The sequence below is a fragment of the Phasianus colchicus genome, chromosome 5 (genome assembly GCF_987193195.1).
Source record: "Phasianus colchicus chromosome 5, bPhaCol1.hap1.1, whole genome shotgun sequence".
Taxonomy (NCBI): Eukaryota; Metazoa; Chordata; class Aves; order Galliformes; family Phasianidae; genus Phasianus; species Phasianus colchicus.
Window position 1 is genome coordinate 29861033 of NC_143440.1, and position 21221 is coordinate 29882253.

Genomic DNA, 21221 nt, shown 5'->3' on the forward strand with positions numbered 1-21221 from the left:
ATTAGATATGGTTTGCCTTTGAGAAGGTTAAAAGTAGTCATAAAGTTGTTTTAGACGAAAGAGTATAAGAATCATGTATGGATGTGGTGCAGGTCTGGTAATGACAACTGTGATGTGCAGCACTCCACAGACTCCATAATGCAGGAGAAGTAGCCATGTGCTTTAACTCTTGACTATCCTCCAGAACACAGAGAAACCTATCTATCAATATTTTGAAGAGCAAATTTGCCAGGCACCTCTCTGACTGTCTGTATAGAGATGTCTGTGAGCCACAGCAGAGAACAAAATTGTAATCAGCTGTGTGGGGCTGCTCAAGCAAGGGGCCCTATGACAATTAATCCATCCATTTGGTCAAAGCTACGTTCTCTCTGTTAAAATTAAGGATCTGCTTGGTTCAGTGATCAGGTTACTCTGTAACTACCTGTACAGCACCCTGGTAGGCTCACTTGGAGGGTCAAAGAGCTAGCAGGCTTGCAATTCCTTACTCTGAATATCCTACAGGAAGGGTAGTGCACCAGGGAATGTGGGTCAGCTCATGTCCTCTCCTGACGTAGTTGGACTCAAGAACCTAGAGCAGGTGCTCAAGCACGTGATGTTCCCACTGAACACAGTTGTTGGCAAGTCTCCTGTGTCTCAGGTTCCCAACTGTTCTGCAATTACTTTGTCAGAGATTTCTTTCTTTTCCCTACAGGCTCCATAGTATGTCAAGGTTCCTGTCCACACTGCATCCTTCTACTCAGATAGGCAGTGATGCAAAACCAAAAAAGATGCATGTATTATGCCTTACAATGCCAATTCCAGAGATTTTTATCATATTCTATAGCAACTGTGATTCTGTTTATAATTAGGTCCATCTGTGAGATGGAAGAAATATAGACATTTTTGAAATTGTACTGCATTTCTTATGAGTTTTGAGAGAAGGTAGAGAATCTCGAAAAATGGACACCATTTAAAACTGTGATGCCAACTCGTGGTGCCCCTGAGAACCCCTAACATGGTTTGTAGCAATGGGATTTTTTTTTCTTGAAATCAAACATGGCTTTGTCAGGGAAAGCTACTGATTGAAGGCTTGGAAACCTGATTCACAACTTTAAATCATTCTTTAACTAATTTTTGAACTTAAAGACATATTTTACTATTTTAACTCAAAAAAACTAAATAAAAAAAAAATCACTAGTCGTACAATGCATGCTAACATTATAAATCCTCCAGATTCTTAAAATCCGCTTAGACAAAATAATCTAGATCACCATTCAGAACAAGAATTTAAAACCCAGCAGTTTAACTGCCAGCACTACAGCTCACATGGCGTGAGCTGCCACGTCAGTAACCTGGGCTCAGCCTTCCAGCAGCCCTGCTTGGGTTGACTCACTCCTGGCTGCAGGTCAGCATGCCAAGGTTCCTCAGCACAGTGCCCCAGGCAGCACTCTGCTGTCCTCCTGCACTCCTCTAGCACGTAACAGCCCTGGATGCAGACTTGGTGCAGCCATCAGCAGGGGGCCGGTGGCTCTGGAATCAGCCAGTTATTTCCATTCTGGCTCCTCTGCTGGGGAGTGACACTGCAAGCTGTTGTCTTGGCAGCACAACGACCTGATTACAAGTGAGCTCTTGAAGAGAACAAGAGGAAATTGAGGCTGAAACATACATGAACTTTTTTTCTACTTAGTTTTATTTTGCATGTCTGAGCAGTCAGGAGAGGGAAAGCCTATCTGAATGGCAAATAGAAGGCTCTTTTGCAGCTTTTAGAAGGGCCATCTGGCTAGCTTTTACCACTTTCTGTATTAATTCAATAAAAATGAACACTTAAAAAAGCCTCTTTTGTCTCATGCAACAAAGGCTGTACAACTGGGCCTGTTCTCTCTTCATACAAGCTAATGTTTGGGAGAAGAGTTACTTGGATTTGTTTTGCCGCTAATTTTTTTGTATGCGAACTGGGTCAAGTTATTTAGTAGCATTTGTCAAATTAGGAAGCCTTTTGAATGAAAGGACCCATATAAATACCAGGTATTACTATTAGTTCACTGACGGATTTGAAAGAGCCTTACAAGCATGGATGTATTAAAATTTAATGTTCTCCAGTCAGTTGACACCAGGGATGGGTGAAGTAACCATCCTGTGTCTACAAGAAATGCAGCGGTTACTTAAGAGTTCATAGTAGGGCAACACAACAACGTAGTAGAGGACGTTAAGAAAAGTGCAAGTTCATTTAAGGTTACAGAGGGGATTAGGGTGACAGGATGTAATTTGCCTGGAACTTAGCCAGATCATCTTGTTTGCACAAGAGAGTTTCATAACCCTTTAGTGATCAGGAATGGTCCCAACATACTTAATTCTTTTTATCCTGATCAAGAACCAGGACAACTACTAACAGAAAACAAACTGGCTTGAGGCTGGGACAATAAAGTATTTTTCTTTCAGCCAGAACAATGCTGCCTTTTTAAAATAACTTGAGTCTTTCATGGAGATCTCCCATTGTGAAGAATCCAGTTGTTCATCTAAGAGAATAGCCTTTAGGAAAAAGTCTACAGAATCATCTAAACTGTGCTGAGAATGTAGCCCCCATCAGTCCATGAGAAAAACTAATAGAAACTGACTTATAAGCTACTGTTAGAAACAGCCTTCACTTTCTAAAGTATTATGTTTTCAGTTTGCATATGTCTTTTGCTGGCACATTTGCTATTACCTGTCTATGGTGATTGCTGTTCCAAGACTGACAGAAAAATGCCTTGGGAGACCACTGCTCCTAATGGACAAAGGCTTGTGCCCAGACAGCTGCTGTAATGTTAATTGCCTAGACCTCAGTCTCTACCAACTTTCTCAAACACTTTGTCTTCGCTACGACTGGCTGTCTGGGTAATCTTTTGTAGCATCTCTCTTCTCCTCTGCCAAGGAAGTGTCCTCAATGATTTGGAGATTATCAATGACTTAGGGATTAAGCTCCATGAACTGTGCTGTCCTTGACTGCTATACTGAAAAAAAAAAAAAAAAAAAAAAATCAGATAGCATACTACATGTGGCACTTTCTAACTTCCATGGTGTGCATTTCCTTGTCATGGCTTCTTTTAGTTACATGATCACTGATGTGTCTATGTGCATATAATTCTGATAAGTTTTTCAGTAGGTATCAATTTGTTCTTTTGATCAACATATGAAGAGGAGTCTTGTTGCCATCTAAAGGATGGGAAATGAAAACACAGGAATACTGACATCTGCCTTCAGGGTAATCAACTCAAGATGAATGAAGTTCCCTTTCCAGAAGTGTTGATCTCGTTCTAATAGTGTCCACCTTGACTTCTATCCAGAGTCATAAAATGTATCAAAGAGAAGCTCAGTTTCCCTTGTAGTCAAGTTTCCTGCTTGAGGCATGATTCTTTTGATTTTCTGAAGCTATTTCTTTCTCATTCTTTCATGAGTAAAACACTAGTAAATGCTGAAAATTCAGTGTAGCTCAATGGCTGAAACTTAGTGACAATGATATTGCTAGACTAAAATCTGAGACCCAACAAGAGAGAGGATGGAAGATGACCTTGCAAACATCAAATGAAATCCTACTGCTATTTAAAAATAAACACATGAAAACAGAGGTGTGGGGGAGAAAGCTCTATTGTTAAGTTGTTAGAAGAACACTGAGTGCATCTGTATTTCACAAGTAATAAAGCTATTTGTTTACCTCTAGGATCACGTTTCAATAGAAGCAATGCTCAGATTAAGCACTATGAGTTTGCAAAGCTCTTTCAAATGAAAGCAAAGAACATCCATAATCTTATCAGATACAAGTCTAGGATGCTTCTGAAGTTAACCAAAATATTCATTGGTTATAGAGAGACATAATAGAAAACCTGCTGTGAGACTTCCAAGGTGTGATTATTTTCTTCACCATCATAAATTTGAGATGAAATGGAAACAGGAAAAAACTGTGAACTGTAGGCAGGCTTCTTGCAGGAACAGCCTATGGCACGTAAACTGTAGAGATGAGGTCAAGAATTTGGGACTATTTTCTTGACCCGTGTAATGAATGATGAAGCTCACTAATGAGGAAACAGTTCCAGTAAATTCAGACCGGGGCAGATGACTGGAAAAGGATAAAGGCTTTTTTTCTGCGAATCAGAGTTGACCAGTTAACCTAAGAGATACCAAAAATCTGTGATCTACATAAGGAATGGAAGATTTAAATTCCAGCAAATGAATTCCCAGGTGATGATTATTTCTTTTTTCCCCTTTTTTCCTCTTCCTTACTTCTTTTCTGGCTCTGAAGATGCAAGAATTGGAACAGAGAGTGATAGAAGCAGAGCAAAGAGCTGAGGATGCAGAGAAACAGGTAAGATGTTCTCTTATGTTGCTCTGGTGCAAGCTAAGTAGGAACTTGCTCTAAACTCCCCCACAGACAGCACCTCATAGCACTGTGCTATACTAGGGAACACTGATTTACCACGCTAAATGGATATTCAGGTCATATTTCCTGGTCTTTGAGTCTGAACTATGAACAGCTTCCTAAATGTGTCCACATTAAGTGAAAACCAGTTCTTTATATATGTCACTCTACTTTACAGCCTTTACCTCCTCACTTATGACAGGCACACTTACTTTAGGAAAAGCTAAGGGATGTAGTACCTCAGGATTAAACTGCAAAGATAAAGCTGTCTGGTAGGTCCTTAGAAATCAAATATATCAACAGTACTGGTAGAGAAATGTCTAGAAGTAGAAATGTTCTGCAGAAGAACCATAGCATCTCTGCAAAACCGATCAGTTTAGTCTTTCTTCTCATCAGTAATTGCACTGAATGAGACAGAGAAAAGCAGGAAGAGCAAGATGTGATGCACTATACTATATCCATTGGAAAATTAGGTGTGTTTTCTAAGCTAGTACTTCTATGTTTCTTGAATAATGGCTAAGGAGACAGAAAGGCTTCAGCTTGTGGACAAAGAAAGCATACTATTATATAGTCTTCACTTTGTAAAACACAACTGTATTGTAACACAAGCCAGGAAAGGCCAGATGGCTTGGGCCTCCTGCATCACTGCATGCAACAGCTAAAGGGAGGCTTTGAAGTAAACCAGCTGGTCAAAAACTGCAGGACTGAGCATAGAGTCAGAGATTAAAGCATAGAACTAAGAACTGTCCAAGATAGTTGGAAATGGCTGTCAAGCATTTTGGCAGTGAAAGATTGAGTAGACTGTTATAAGCACCAGGAAAACACCACCTCAGAATTAGAACTTCCATCCATAAAACATAGTTTTGCAAACCTCCATCAGTATTGTATTAATGGTGGGACTTCTTTATTCTGACCAGCTTAAATTTAGGAAGGATACTAATTGCAAGCTGTTGATCTCTATGCTAGATCAGCAATTGTTAACCAAGAACAAGAATTGTTCATAAGAGTAATATCAGTAAGTTCACACAAAAACAGATGAACAAAGGTAATGTTGACTGTTACTGTACCAGGAATAGTGTCCACGATATAGGAAGATGCAATGACACCAAGAAGCAGATGTAGGGAAAGTCAAATCCAGGTCAGAGAATGAGCAAAATAATACTTGACTGGGAAGGAGTAGAAGAGGTACCCTAACATAAATGAAGGTTCTGCAGCTTTGTATACGGTAGGTCCCAAAGACCAGCAACCTTCAAAACTATATAGTCTGCCTTTCTAGCACCTTTGTCTCCACATAGAGAAATGTTGCTAGAGACATTCCTTGCTACTGCCTAGCAGCCAGAAGATATGACAGAATAAGGAGTAGGGCCATTCCTTTCAGCTAACAAATGTATTTCTAATGAATGAGAAGCAGCTTACAAATGAGAGGGCTCTGCATCAAGTGTAAAATCCCTTGTTTTCTTTCACTCCAGGATTCTGAGGGATTGGATTTGTTAATTCAATGGGCTCCCTGAAGCTGCCAACCTCAATTAAAGAAATCACATACTTGCAGTCCCCACTGTGCCTTTAGCACAGAGTCAACATTTGGGCATCATACAGAAAGAAGGAGCCTTTTTTTTTTTTTTTTTCCTATAATCACCCTAAACTCTAATGAAAGCACATCTGACTCAGCAGGTTTAGTTTTCTGGCTCAGATATTGATGCCTACCTTTCTTACTCAGAATGAGGAAGAGGCATTGTGCTTCTCTGCTTAAAATAGAGAGACAGAAGAACAAAATGCAGCTGCCAATAAGAGGTGCAGTATGTTCAACAGAGCATGAGTTACTCACTTGCACAGGCCCTATGAAGTGCCCATCTTCTGCCTTCGTGGTTCTAAACTCAGGACAAATTAACAGTACTTGGAACTGGTTATTTCGCAGATACCGTCTGTCTGGGATGCACTGGAGTCAGATATCTTCTTCTTGTTAAATACTGCATTTAACATTTGAATTAATCTCGCAGAAATCCACTTTAAGAATAGAGGACTTACAATCCGTTGCATTACGATGAAGTAGCCATAAAAAGACTGGGATATTGAAAGATTGATTTTGAAGAAAGTGAAATTTACAAAATCAATTAAAAATTTAGAAGGCTCCAGCAGCAGCTAAATTTTAAAGCATTGAAACCTGCCAGTAGTGAGGGAGCACTACATCATTTATCTCAGCAGGAGAATCACTGAGTGTTGGCACTCACAGGAGCTCAAGAATTAGGCAGGTCTGTAAAAATACACTTATCAAGTTGCCAGAAGTTACCAAAACAGTATCTTAAGCTGGAGAACATAGAGAGAAGTTGTTCTGGTGTATACTTTGATGCTCAGTGGGGTTAAGAACTGGCCATAGTATTGCAAAGGAGGAAAATGTGGTGTACCTTGCTTAAATATCTTACAGACTGTCATGCCTGCACAGTCTCTCTGACCGATTACATGTAAGTATGTAACAATTTACAGTGTGTTTGTGTTCATTTTTCAGTTTCCATCTGTTATACCTTCTGCAGTGCAAATAAATGGACAATATCCTTATTGTAAACAGTATTTAAGGTTTTTTCTTCCTATTCTGACTACAAAAATATGAAATAATAAATATTGTGAGTAAGGGTTTTATCACTAAACAAACAACTCCTTCATTTGCCTTTTTTTTTTTTTTTGTTCTCCCTCTGATTGTCCTTACAGGTCAGAGTTATGGGAGAGGAGATAAAACTAGCTAACATGAAGACTAGTGAATCAAACAGCATTCTGTACAGGAAATATCAAGAGCTGATGGTTACAGTGCAAAGAAAGGAAGATGTGATTAGCAGACTGGAGACACAGTTAGCAAAACAGGTAAAGGCATCTTTTGCATGCAGATTTGTAGACTTCATGAGCTGGAGGGACTTTGTAACACGTAGTTCAAAGGTACAGCTTGTCTCTATTACACATTAGCCTTTTGCAGAGGATCTGAAGGTAACTCAAATGATGTCTTCCTCAGTGAGATTTTTCTCCTTTCTCTTTTCAGACAAAAACCTTCATTCAGCCTCAGTAGCACTTGTCTCTTCATTACAAAAGATTAATAGATACTATTCAAGGACCTACCCTACTGTTGAATTGGTGGTGAGACCCTAAATTGTAATGCTCATATCTAGTTATGGTATTTGTCTAGCTCCCTAGCAAATAGATTGCTCAACAAATTCATTGTAGGGCCCATCTCTGACTCAGTGTGGGCTGCATCTCAGGAAGGGGCTTTTCCTAGTCTTCAGGGATTCTTTGACATAGTTCTTATCTTGCCAGATGCCTTCAGTATAAAAGACAACCTCTTAGCCTTTTCCATTCTCATTTGGTGGATGACAGGAGCTACACTGACAGCAGAAATTTCAGCTCTTGTAAAGGCCTTGTCCCTGTAGTAGCTTTATAATACAAGGAATGAGATAATCTTTATTGCTAAATAAATTACATTCTTTTTAATGGAAACACCTTATCAGAATTTTTACTTGAAAATATTTTGGTGTTTGAATTGCACTTTCAATTTAACTAATTGATAAATAATTCAAAATCAAAGTAGATTGATAAACTGTTAGTACTTACTGAGATCAAGAATAGTGTGTGGAGGTCAGGCACCAGGTCTCTGGTTTCAGGTCACTTCTTTGGTCCATCTTACTCAGACACAATGTAGATTAAGTTTTTCTTCTGGAAGAAAAACAAGACATTCAGAAGGAGCTACAATAGGGATCAAGGTCTAGAAACAGTCATTGCAATCAAAGATAAAAGAAATTTTTGATTTACCCATAAATATGGGTGTGATTTGATTAAAATAAACACAAGTTGGAAAAGCATTTCTGTTAGTAGAAACCTTTTTATTCCAGCAAAAAGAGGACAATTTCAGACAAGTAACACTCTCTCTGGATCACTGATTTAATTTCAAAGTGGAATGAGATAGTGGGAGTTCTGGAAGTTCATTTAGTGCTGTAATGTTGCCATTCTATTTGCTTTCACCAGGTTGGGGAAAGCTCTAGAGTTCACAGTATTAATAAAAGGACACTGAGGTCATGTCTGCACCGCACAATAGCATGGGACGTAATGAATCCCTAACTGCTCCTGGATATTTAGGCACAATAACTGCATCTGTGGGTGCTGTGCCTGAGCAAATTGGTTCTGCTTGGAGATAGGGCTTACTAAGCTCTGTCACAATGCTGTCATAATGTTGCTAGTCTGGTTTAGGACCATAAATGAAATACTGTTCTGCACTTCACTGTGTAGTATAGCAATATTCTGAATCGCTTGTCACTCGCTTCCTGAATTATTAGGGATTCAAAAGCATAACTATGATGTTTATTCAGAGGACTATAGTAAATCCACTATATTTGTTTGATCACTTCAGATCAACAGTCATGTATAATATTATGACTCCAGCACAGACTGGCACCTGATAATTAGGAACACACACACAACTATGTTCAGAGAGAAAAAAACTAAATTAGTGCTCCTCTTGAAGCATGTGATTAGATTACTTTTATTTCATTGTGCTCTACTAATTTTATTGCTGCCCATAGTGTTGCCAAGGTCTGTTTTAAGGTCAGGAAGCACATTTGAATAAAAGCTTTTAAATGTGCAGCTATGGTGACTAAAAACACATAGTGATTAAGAGTGATGCTACGATGTTGGAAACTTAATGAACTCCATATAAATACAGTAGTTCCAGTAACTGAACTTTTGTTAAAAAATACCTGAAGAACATAAAACACACAACACAAAAGACATTAACTTCTGTTTTCACAATTATTTATGTTTGTACACATCAGCAAATAAAAGAAAAGCAGACAATATCAACTGCTACCAGTAACAATTACTTTTTGTCCATTTAAGGAAAGAAATTAAAGGCTGAATATCATACGGATTACATCCCCCTTCCCTACCATTCCTCTAGTACTAATTTCTCCTTGTAGTCATTTAAATCGCAATGTAGATTTTATGTGACGGTGCTCCTGATGAACCCATAGAGGAGATAAACAGAAGGCTTCAGGTGACAATAGTACCTATCTAGTGCCTTGCAGAAGAAATTCTCAGAAAAGGAGAAAAATGCAGCTGAGAAAACACAGCTGCAAAAATAACGTAGCAATGTTGCTCAGTCAGCTACTTGAGAGAAAAATGTTCATTGTACAAGTCAACAGTATTCCCATAACACTTCTTTGTAGAATAGAAACTGCTTTCATCAATATGTCAACATACAACTACTTCTACCAACAAAAAACATCCTGGCAGATCTCACTGTTTCAAGATCACATTCTTGAGTTTTTTTAGATCTGCTTACTCATTTTATCTACTTTCTCAAAGAGAACATTGCACGTTACTAATAATTTGTTTGTGTTAGTTTCCATCTCATGTCTTTAATATCTGTACTCTACACAAGTGCTTGCAGCAAATGAATTGCTTTTGCTTGCAAGAATTACACTGTTTTATGAACCACGTACTGGCACTGCTTAATTCTTTATTAACCAAAGCCAGCAGGGTGTATTTTGCAGGGTGGGGTGGTGAGAGAAAGGACACTACAGATGCTCAACACTGCAAAAACACCAAGAACTGGAAAACTTGGAGACTACTTAAAACTGTAGGAGAGGGGCAATCATTACATAAGCTAGGCTTGCTATTCCACAGAAGGCATTTAAAATAATCCTATGAATTTGACTCCAGGGACTACATAAGATGACCTAAAGAACTTGATTTTTCAGTGGTCAGCCGGATAGTAACGTCCAAACAGAGGTTTTAAGTTTTACATTTATAATAGGATTGTCAGTGAACAACTCATGCAGTAACCCACTGAGAATACTGTTAGTTGTACCATCCTAATGCATAGAATCCTTTTTTTTTTTTGGCACAGAAACAGCTGAGGACTGAGGAAGCCAAAATCATTCAAGAGAAAGCTGCCAAGATTAAAGAGTGGGTAACATTTAAGCTGAAAGAGGTGAGTCTGCAGCCTGCTACCAAATTTTAAGGCCTTTGGGTAGATGCAGTTGCTGCATTGCCTGTATGCTCTTCTATAGGAACAATAGTCTGAAGACAGTCAGTCTGCCAGAAAGTCTTTCAGCCTTTTTTCCCCCCCAGTGCACACATTCAACTACAGGACTAGAGTCACCCCTCAGGGTTATTTTACTGATTTAGACAAACCACGAATGACTGCTAAGTCACTAGTGCCCAAATACAGGCTCTGAAGAATGTTGTTACATTGACTAAACACAAATGGCTTTTCTACAAATTTCCTCTACCTCTCCTCTTTTCTGAGTTTGCAGTTTCTGTGTTTCTTCCTGACAAAGCAGGAAGAACACAAACATTATCTTTTGTTCTTCCATAGTTTGCCACCCATGACACACTACACCCCTGTTGTCCTACCTAACATTCTTTCGTACCTATGCTCTCATGTTTAACATCCTGTGGACATACACCTTCATTTGGGTGCAATTCAATACTCTAAAAAGTAATGAAAAGGTAGGAATGGGTCATCACTCAGGTTTAAATATGCCTTAGTTGAGCTTTTATTCAGCTTTTTTTTTTCCATTCTAACGGAAAGCCATGTATTTCAGAACTTACACCAGAAAGAAATTAAAAAATACTTGTTGGAGCTGAAAGTAGTAGTCTTTGTGGACGCTGGTTATGCTGAGATGTAATTCCACTGCAGTTGTGTGCTTGAAAACTTTGCTACTTCTTTAATTCTCCTGTATGAGGTAACTTAAGGGGCACCTACATTACTGACTGATGCAACCTAAGGGAAACACAGGGGTTGACTTAGAGCAAACTGCTGCGAACCCAGGACTATGCATTCACATCGTGTCTTTATTGGCAATAAGATCATGCTGTGTGATGATCCTAGGTGCACACCATACACGTGTAAATGATAGGTGACTGAAGGACTTAATATCTACATTGCAGATGAAGTACTCTAGAAAGCACCACAAGTACAGTTACAGCTTTAATTCCATCAAAAATAAAGCCGCTTTGGGTGCGCTCTCGTTGTGCTCAAGATTGTACACTGATATGCTTCAAGCAAAGACATGGATTGTCCTATGAAGCAGAGAAACTGCTTCTGACAAATTCTTTACAATACCAAGCAAAGCATCGTTAGAAATACCAATAGACATACACATTAAAAATAAATAAATGACTCACCCAGCTAGTGATAATGTTCTCTGGCCATGGAACATTCTTTTTAAAGAAATAGCTTTCATCTAGGAGATGTTCTCCCTTTAGAGGCTAGCCTTTAAAGGAGCCTGGGAAAGAAGGGACAGTGGACCCTTGGTCTACCCCTTCTGGTCATGTGGGAAGCATACAAATTGTTTGCACCTCTGCTTCCTGGGCCAGCCATACTCTGTCACCAGGTGCTCAATCACCAGTTGAGGCCATTATCTAACAATTCCTTTACAGACATAAGGCAAAATTGCAAATTACAATGTTTTTTTTTTTTCTTTGGTCTTCTGGAGCAGGTGGGGATCTATGTTTTACACATACAGGATGAGAGGAAAAGTGCTGTTATTTGTCTCTTTCATAACAGTAATTTCTGAAATGAGAAAAGTGATAAGCAACAGCAGAAAACAAAACTAAAAGATCTGAGAAGTACAAATAGAATAGACAGAATCGATTTGAGAAAGTGCAGGTAAGTGTAAGTAGAGATGCGGAGGAAGTGACTGGTAGAATTCACCTAATTTGTTCAAACACTTGAATGTAAGTAAAGTTGAAGACTTGTTCTGTGCAGAGGAACACAAGCACATACACATTATGCATTAATTTTCAGTTTTTGTTATTGTTGTTTCATAGCTTGAGCTAGAAAATTACCACCTGAAAAACTGTAATCAGAGGCTGACTGAGCAAATTGAAGCCCTTCAGGACACATTGCAAGGTAATTGCACTCACCTAGTGTTGTAGCCTACTAACCATCTCAAGAGTAGAAGTCAGCTTTCCTGGGTTATATTCTTAACTTTGTCAGAAACAAATACTTACAACATTGAGCAAGAAGTATAGTTGTTCTGTTTTTCAAAGGGTCTGTTTTTCAGATGGGAATAACATTGTTTAGCTGCCTTAAAATACTCTTAATTGGTTTTCCATGAAGGATTGAACATAGACTCCCCATTTTGCCAATGAAGTAAACCACTGAGATTCTGAATTAAAAGCACTCCATAGGAAAATATCAGTGGTGCAGGATAGAAACCTCTGAAGTGTTTCACTTCACTTTCTTATGTGAAGCATCCTCATCTTCAGAGGTCAGCCACCTCTGCCAACGTCTGAATTGAGTAACTGAATGGGCCAAGGCAGCAGCTGTCTTATCTGCCTTTCTAAGCTAAGTTCTTCTTTGCTATCAAGTTGGGGTGAAAAAAGCAGTTTATATTGCTTGTACTTTTGTAGTTCCTGAAGGGAGGATAGATGGAGATCTTTGATCTCCAGAATTTGAAATCAGCATATTTTGTTGCAACACATTTTAAAGAGGAAAATATTTACTATTTTCTTACTTTTTTCTTTCTCTTTTTCACGGTGGTTGGTTTGATCACCTAAGAGCAGCTAATTTTCAGAGCTTCATGGGGCATGCAGGCAGGGGGTACTTCTTTCCTGCAGAAGTCTTTTTCTGGCATTCCCATTACTCCACAAATAATAGGGCAAGATTCCTTCTAAATCCCACCATGTTTCTAGCTAAATGCTTTATTGGCTGGGTTTTTCTCATCCCCTCTGGCTCTAGCTGTTTACAAAAAGTGAATGGCTGGTAAGCTGCGTTAATAATCTGGTATTAAGTGTTCCCTGTAGCCCAGTGCTCTGGGCAGTAAATAGTTCTATCCTGTCCCCCCACTGGTCTCACCATGCCAGGCTAAATTCAGAGGCCCCTGCAGAGGGACAAATCTTTTTGCTTGCCATGCTAATAGTAAGAGCTTTTCTGCTTCATCTACTGTCACATCTAGCAAGTTGCAAAAGTATCAATATTATTTAAAATGAATGGCCTTTTTTCAGTCTAACAAAAATGCATGGGTATGTGTGTTAGGAATAGCCTTGTTTCTTGGGATTCAGTTGCCAAGGTCAAAACTGCTCTGAAGGTTGTCTTTTTTCTCAGCTGTATTTTCTGAAGTAGGCTTTGGCCTCTCCACAATTAACAGTGATTTATTCTGCTGTTTGTGCTTCCCTTTGTTACTTCGTGTCTTCAGTGTATTTCTACTTCCTCTTAAATCTCTCTGGACTTTAAACAATGCCTGTGGAGTTTGTTCAGGCAGCACTTTTAGTAATATGTGGTGAATGTGACTGCACAGCTTTATGCAAATTATACAGCATATTATGGCTTGCTGCTTTTCAATAAGGCAGTATATAAATGCTAAAGTCAGTGAAAATCACTAAGTGATTAAGTGACCACATCCCATCTTGCAGGAAATTATGTATGTAACTTAGCTAGACTTCCAGAAATTTCTAGTGGTCTAGAAAAGAGTAGTTGAGAAGATTAGACATGAAGAAATGAAATAGGGCTTTATCACAACCAAAGATTAAAATGGCAAAGCTCTAGACTTCTAGGTTTTAGATTAACAGAAAACAAACAAAGAAAACAACAAACAAGCAAAAAAAAAAAAAAAAACCCAACACCAAAACACAGATGTGCCTGGCCCAGGGAGATCTGGGGAGTTTTTCTTCCCAATCTTCTTTCAACCTTGCAGGAGTGTTGGCACAGATGCACTGTAGTTTAATCAGAACACATCCTGAGTTGAAGAGACTCAAAGGATCACTGAGTCCCTCTCATGGCTCCACATAGGACCACCCAAACCCTATGTCTGAGAATGCTGTCCAAATGCTGCTTGAACTGTGGCAGGCTTTAGATCATTACCCCAGGGAGCCTGTTCCAGTGCCTGAACACACTTTTGTGAAGAACCTTGTCCCCACCTGAGCCTCCCCTAACGCAACTCCATGCTGTTCTCTTGGGTCCTGTTGCTGTCACCAGAGAGAAGAAAGCAGCACCTGCCCTTCCACTCCTACCATGACAATGCTGTAGGCCACCATGAAGACTCCCCTCAGTCTCCTCTTCAGACACGGCTGCTCCTTGAGGTTTGTTGTCCCTGTTCTAATGGTACAGAAGAAAGACTGAACCTACAACGTGGTTGTTTGTGGTGTTCTTTCTTAAGCTTAGTGCTAGAAAAGAAAGGTCTGCGTTTATAGTATCCAGTGGGATACCACAGGAGCTTGCTATGGTGAGCAAAAGCCACAGAAAACGTGCAGGGCTTTAGTATAGGTTTCTTGAATAAATAATATCCTCTGCTACTCAAAGCTGTATACACACTTTCTCATCCTCTAAGGTTCTCATTCAGTAGAAATGAATGTAAGGACTGAAGACAAAACATCCACGTTAACCAGTGTTCTGGGCTACCATATAGTCAATGAATATAAAGATGTTATAATTATGAAATAAACAAGAGAGTTTGGCAAAGCAGATTATAAAAACAAAAAGAGAATAGATAGAAAGCTTACCCACATCCTAGACTTGCTGCAAAACTCCAGAGGAGGGACCTCCCAAAGAGATCCTTTCCTACTGGTAGTCAGCTCTTAAATGGGTCTAGGAAAGGTGCAGCCAGGCTCCACCCCTTCTAGCAGCACAGGTGAATTGCCTTCACCTCTGCTCCCATGGCTGACTCATTGCTCACCTCAGGTGATCGGTCAGAGGTTCAGACTGTGATTCAGCAGTTCCCATATAGCCACCTATATGGTTTTTGACAGAACATTGTGTAGACTGGTGCATTTCCTTCTTATGTCTGTCTTAAGAGCAGGATTGGTCTCTTCTCACTGGTGACAGGGCAAGGGGAAATGGCTTCAAGTTGTGCCAGGGTAAGTTTAGGTTGGATATCAGGAAAAACTTCTTTACTGAAAGCATTGTTAAGCACTGGAATAGGCTCCCCAGGGAGGTAGTTGAGTCACCATTCCTGGATGTGTTTAAAAACTGTTTGGATGTGGTGCTCAGGGACATGATTTAGCAGAGGGTTATTAGTTAGGGTGATATGGTTAGGTTGTGGTTGGACTCGATGATCTTTAATGTATGAATATGGATAAGAATAAGAAATAAACAACTACTCTATTTGGTTAAACTGAAAGCTTGTCTAGAACAGTATCTTGTCTTCTGGTTGACAGTGGAGAAAAAATAAACGATAAAAGGCAAGCAAACAAACAAAAAACCTGCAACCTTTCTTTTGTGAATTTCAAACACACTGTCTTCTAATTTCATTAGGTATCTCTTAATTTCATTTCTGTAAGAAACTGTGATTAATCACTTAATCATTTCCTAGTCATCTTTTCTGTACCATTCTAAATATTTAACACTTCTCTTATAACTGTCCCTGTGGAAGAGAGATGGCTATAGTTCTAATTAGGTCAGAGTCTCTCCACTAGCCTGTCCTGATATGGCTGCTACCGAAATACAACTGAAAAAAATTACATTAGCAAGAAACATTTTTGATGGTAAAGAATTTGAATGCCCTAACCATATATTCTCCTTCATCATAGACATGACTGGCATTCCTCCTTTGGAGTCTCTTTGGAGCTGTAATTCTCTGAAGCCCAGAGCACCACAGGTCTCTTACCCTGAGAAGATAGACCAGAAATCTAGGCTCCTTGCACCTGCTTTCAGACAGGTGTGCCAGACAGGATTGACCAAACGCATCCTTTCGACAACAAACATAGTCCTGGCCAGTGATAACTTTACTGAGGATGGAGAGGATAAATCTCTGCTTTCCCAGAACACACTGAAGCTCTTGACTGACCCATCAAGCTGGAATCTCTCCACAGAGAAAGACGCGTTCTCAGCCATAAGCTCAGAACACAGGCTAGGGTGCTCTGATCCCACATCACTGGACCCTCCAGCTGAGCCTACAAAACTCCTAGGGGCTTTGACTTTCCAGTCATCTTTAGATAGTAACCATAGCACTGTGAGCACCTTGAAACGAGTGACTTTGGACAGAGCCTGCTTCCCTGATGATTTGAATGCCAGGTTCCACTCCCACTGTTTGGATTCTTCTTTCTCAGGAGAAATAATGAGCATCTTTGAGGGCCATCTTCAGACTGCTGAGCCACCCCTAGTTGTGTCAGCATCTGCCGTTACAGCATGTTCCACCTGTCCAGAGAGAGAACATGGACTCAGCACAAGTATGACCTTTCCGAAAATACGAACTCCCAGTACACCAAGAGACAGTATCCAACTAGCCAAAAGACATTATAGTCAACCACAGTCAGGTACTAGTTCTTCCTGTCATGTAATGAGCTTCGAGGCTAGCACCTTCCAGCCCATAAAAGATTCCCCAGTCTGTCACAGGCCAGTGGAGGAGACAGACATTGATGATGATGCAGTGCTGGAGAAGATGGAGACAGAAGGTGGCCTGGTGATGGAAGAAGCTGGAATGTGTGAGATTAACCACTTACCTACAGAACAGAGAGAAGTTGTGAGTTCTAAGGCTGGCGTCCTTGAACCAGGAGGTAAACCTCCCACACCACCTCTGCACAGATTTCCTTCCTGGGTAAGAAATGCAGGGACAATGACAGTCCAAGAGGTGCTGTTCATCTTTGAGAGGAGCCCAGTGGCTAACTAGAGCAGCTTTTGATACCAGACAACTGTTTCCTGGTGACATAGATTTCATTTCTGAACCACTTATTCTGACAGTTTCAATCATGGGGCATGTTACTTTCATTGATAGTTTTCTTATTCTTTTCCCTTTATAAGAAAAAAATAGTCAAAGAAAAATAGCTCTCAAGATACAGACAGGAAAAAAATGAAAGTCAAGAAGTGTTGCATTGTGTTTCATCCTTATGAGTCATCAAAACTTTATCCTTAGTTCTGTTGTCATGTTCTTAATATTTAGTTCAGACGGCTGTCCTTCTCCTAATCTGTCAATCCAAATGATACCCTTGGTAAAAATCAATATAATATCCTAGGAGATAATTCCGTTCTTTTCAATTTGCTTTTTTAAAGGTGTTGACAAACAAGTGGCTTATTGAAGGTGAAATTGAAGGTGCAGTGTTATTTCTCATGTTTTGCAATATTTTTATTATGAAATATTAATTTTTGATCTTTGGATGTGTCCTTTATGATATCAGTTTAAATCCCAGTACAATGGCAGCTGTTTTTCTGAAAGAACCTCCCTGTATTCAGTCCATAGTATGGAACCATGTTGGGAACAAAACTTGACAGCATAGTGAAAGAAAAGTTTATGAGAAAATCCATTATTTTCTCTTCAGAACAGAGTCAGGGAAGTGTATCTTAGTATGATTATTAAATAGCAAATTAATCATTAAGTGACTTGGTTGAAGTGATAAATCATCTCCTCAGCTAGTTTACTGCTGAAACTGAGTGGGGTGGGTGGTGCCACAGGGTGCTGTGCTGCCATTCTGAAGGATCTTGACAGACTGAAGAGCTAGGCTGAGAGAAACCTCTTGAAATTCAACAAAGGCAAATGCAGAATCCTGCTCCCAGGAGGGAATAAAAAGGCTGGGGCTGACCTGCTGGAAAGCAGCTCTGCAGATACGGACCAGGACACCAGGCTGCCATGAGCCAGCAGCGTGCCCTTGTGGCCAAGAAGGTCAGTGGTACCCTAGGATGCATTAGGAATAGCACTGATAGCAAGCTGAGGCAGATGATCCTTCCCTGGAGTACTGTACTGTTGAAGCAAGTCCAGTGAAGGACTAATAAAATGGTTAAGGGACAGTAACGTCCCTTCTAAGAGAAAAGGCTGAGGAAGAAGGCTTGGGGGATCTTTCCAATGTGCATAAATACCTGAAAGGAGAGTGCAAAGAAAATGGATCCAAGCTCTTCAGTGCTCTTTTGTGACAGGACATGAGGCAGTGGGCACAAACCGAAGATTCAAAGATTGTCTGAACACTGAGAAGCAGCTCTTTTCTGTGCAGGTGATGGAGCACTGGCACAGGCTGCCCAGAGGCTGTGAGGTCTCCTCCTTGGAGATGTTCAGAAGCCACTTAGACTTGGGCCTGAGAACCGCCTTCTGGATGTTCCTGCTGGAACAGGAGTTGAGCCTGATGGACCCAGAGGTTCTTGCCAGCCTCAGCCACTCTCTGTGATTTTGTATCCTGACTAGGAAGTATCTGGGGAAAAAAATGCACGTATTTCATTAGAGACTGAATAACACTGCATAAATATAGAAATAATACTAAGCCTGTTACTTCTATTTTTTGGCATGCTTGACTTTGCAGTCATTGGGTACTGTAACGTATATGCACATATGTGTTGCCTGACACTTTGTAGTGAGTGTACATTATAAGGAGCAGCAGGAGGATCCAGATTTCCAGCTTTGATTCTATCAATTTTGCACTAGTTAATGTCTTAGTTGGAACATTGCTTTTAGTTACAGGTTTAAGTTTCCTCCATTGAAAATAATTTGTAAGTGCTTGGAGATCTTTAGAACTGAATGCTCTGTATGTTGCTTTAGCTAAGTCACAAGTTCATCAAGATCATTCTAGGTGTTTCCTTCATTCCCTAATCAGAGAAAGGAAATCCTCTGCAGGCGGTGGCTCAATAAATTATCCTGTTTTAGAGCTCTTCTTGATTATTTTAATGCGTTGTTTATGAAAGAAGAGGAAAAAAAACTATTCTAAGCTGAGACGTAGTTACTTATTTACAACTTTATGTATGTGCTCCATTTTGCAATTGTCACCTCTAGCACTCTTGTCCACCAAGTCTGTTGTGATTCAGGGAATTGCATGTATGCACATTTCCACTAACAGTCATTTACCCAACATCTGCTGGAATGGAACCATTCTTCCTGGAGGGCCATTCCTTCCTGCCCAAAAGGGATATGTGATCCTGTGACATGAGCATTTCTTTTTTGCAGGACTGGTTTTTTTGTCTTACCATTGCTGTTCATGGTATTGTATTGTTCCAGGAGAGCCGAATCTATGCTGTGGCCAAGTCTGGCATGAGGATGTCTGATGTGGCCACTGTGAATAACACTCCCAGCTGCTGTAAGTTCTAGACAAGATCCATTCCTAGAGAGCAATTACAGTGACAGAGACTTTAACAACTGGCTACTTACATTTCTTCATTTACTTGCCTGTTTTCAAACTAAATTTGATTTAACAGATAACCGTAACAGAGAAAGAAAGGGCAATGACTGTTGCTGAGCTGTTTAAGCCCCTATATTCAGTAACATCTTCAGGGGATTCTGTTATCTCTCTTTTACTGAAACTGTTCTGGCCCTGTGTGTCAGTGACATGCTTTTGGCCATGTGATTTCACCGTTACTTTTCCCTGCTTGTGAGCCAGGGAAGGTAGCCATGAAAAAGTTCCCAGTGAAGCAGGGAACAAATTACCCATTTAACCTGTTCAGAATTGGTTTGTTCGACTGCCATCACACCATGGGGAGCATGGGGGGATGTGTTACAGGCTAAATGAAAGGAACATTGCAGCTGTCTCTGATAGTAGTATGTAACAAGTAATGCATCCTCTAGGCTTTCTGAGGCCAAACAGTCCAGGATAGCAGTCCTCCATTGTGTTCCAAGTGGTTACACGAGGTACAAACATACGTGTACTTCTTCATTAAAGCCTTCATTTCACCAGATTGTATATTTTTTGCTCTCTCTTTTTTTGTTTTTTGTTTTTTGTTTGTTTGTTTGTTTTGTTTTTTTGTTTTTTTGTTCTCTCTCTGAATTTTCCCAGTTTCAAATTTCTCATATTCAGCTTCTGGGCCATTTACCTGTCTCATCTACAGAAACATCACAGTTCCAGTCTACACTACATTGAAGGGGGTAAGGAGTTATTTCAGTTTTCTGTCTTACGAAAAGCATGGGCCAGGGCAACCACTAGTTTGAGACAGAATGGATTGAAGCTGTGCAGAGAGGAAAAGAAAATTAAAGAATGCTAAGGACTGGAGATCAAAAGAATGTAGAAGGAACAGGAAATGATAAATTTATAAGGAAATACAGAATGCTGCAGCAAGTTTTGGTACAGGATGTTGCAACTTGCACCATGAGATTGTAGAAACATAGGAGCCCTGGAACAGTATTGGTCAAAGCAGTGTGAACAGGGATTGTCTTAGAGAAACTCCTCCCTTACATGCTGACCATATAGGTCTGTTTTCCAGAAAGCCACACAGATCAGCAACGTGCCTTTCTTAGATGAGTCTTCAGGCTCTGATGATGATTGTGGCTCCCATGCCAGCTTCAGGAATTCTGCTGCTGGATCCGAAAACAGGAAAGCTAGTGTGCCAGGCAGCCCTCGTGCAACAAAAAGAGGTAAAGTGGGAGTTTTGCTACTGAGCAGCACATGTGTTCTCCCCACAAATTGTCCTGAACAACGTCATCAGTGACACACAGGCAAATGCAAGTTCTCACAGCATGCATGAAGACATCAACAGCTACTCAACAGAAACCTGTCCTCTTAGCTGGATTTTGCTGCTAGCAGCTTTCTCTCCAGACAATTGCTAAGCTAAGATGATGGTAAGGATTATTCCTCAAATTCATCATATAGTGGAGTATTGATAGCTTTTCACAGAATCATAGAATCACCAAAGTTGGAAGAGACCTCCAAAATCATCTTGTCCAGCCATCCACTTACTATCAATATTTCCCCACTAAACCATGTCCCTTAGTACAATACCTAAATGCTTATTGAACACCTCCAGGAACAGTGACTCAACCATCTCCCTGGGCAGCCCATTCCAGTGCCTAACCACTCTTTCTGAGAAATTTTTCCTTATATCCAACCTGAACCTCCCCTGGTGCAACCTGAGGCCATCCCTTCTCATCTTGTCACTGTTACCTGCTAGAAAAGTCCAACCACTATCTTGCTACAACCTCCATTTACGTAGTTGTAGAGTGTGACAAGGTCTCCCCTGAGCCTTCTC

General features: G+C 40.1%; 1 protein-coding gene and 1 long non-coding RNA gene across 7 annotated transcripts in view; one reads left to right on the forward strand and one right to left on the reverse strand.

The window, feature by feature from the left end:
• Positions 1-21221, forward strand: part of PLEKHH1 (pleckstrin homology, MyTH4 and FERM domain containing H1) — a 51506-nt gene that overhangs the window by 8647 nt on the left and 21638 nt on the right. For 5 of the 6 annotated variants that reach the window (XR_016466906.1, XM_031593678.2, XM_090141171.1 and 2 more), the window contains exons 3-10: positions 4256-4318; positions 7076-7225; positions 10254-10337; positions 12182-12263; positions 15881-16887; positions 19264-19342; positions 20036-20124; positions 20460-20610. Coding sequence is in view for 5 of the 6 variants with exons in the window: in XM_031593678.2 (XP_031449538.2) it covers positions 4256-4318; positions 7076-7225; positions 10254-10337; positions 12182-12263; positions 15881-16887; positions 19264-19342; positions 20036-20124; positions 20460-20610 (1705 nt within the window). In the remaining variant the exon portion in view is untranslated. The remainder of the gene's footprint in view (positions 1-4255; positions 4319-7075; positions 7226-10253; positions 10338-12181; positions 12264-15880; positions 16888-19263; positions 19343-20035; positions 20125-20459; positions 20611-21221) is intronic. The other variant, XM_090141170.1, reaches the window with a different exon arrangement.
• LOC116229285 (uncharacterized) lies at positions 1186-14882 on the reverse strand. The gene is made up of 3 exons (XR_004166982.2): positions 14855-14882; positions 7964-8065; positions 1186-2969 (listed from the first exon to the last, which is right to left on the reverse strand). It is a non-coding gene; the product is annotated as an uncharacterized LOC116229285 (long non-coding RNA).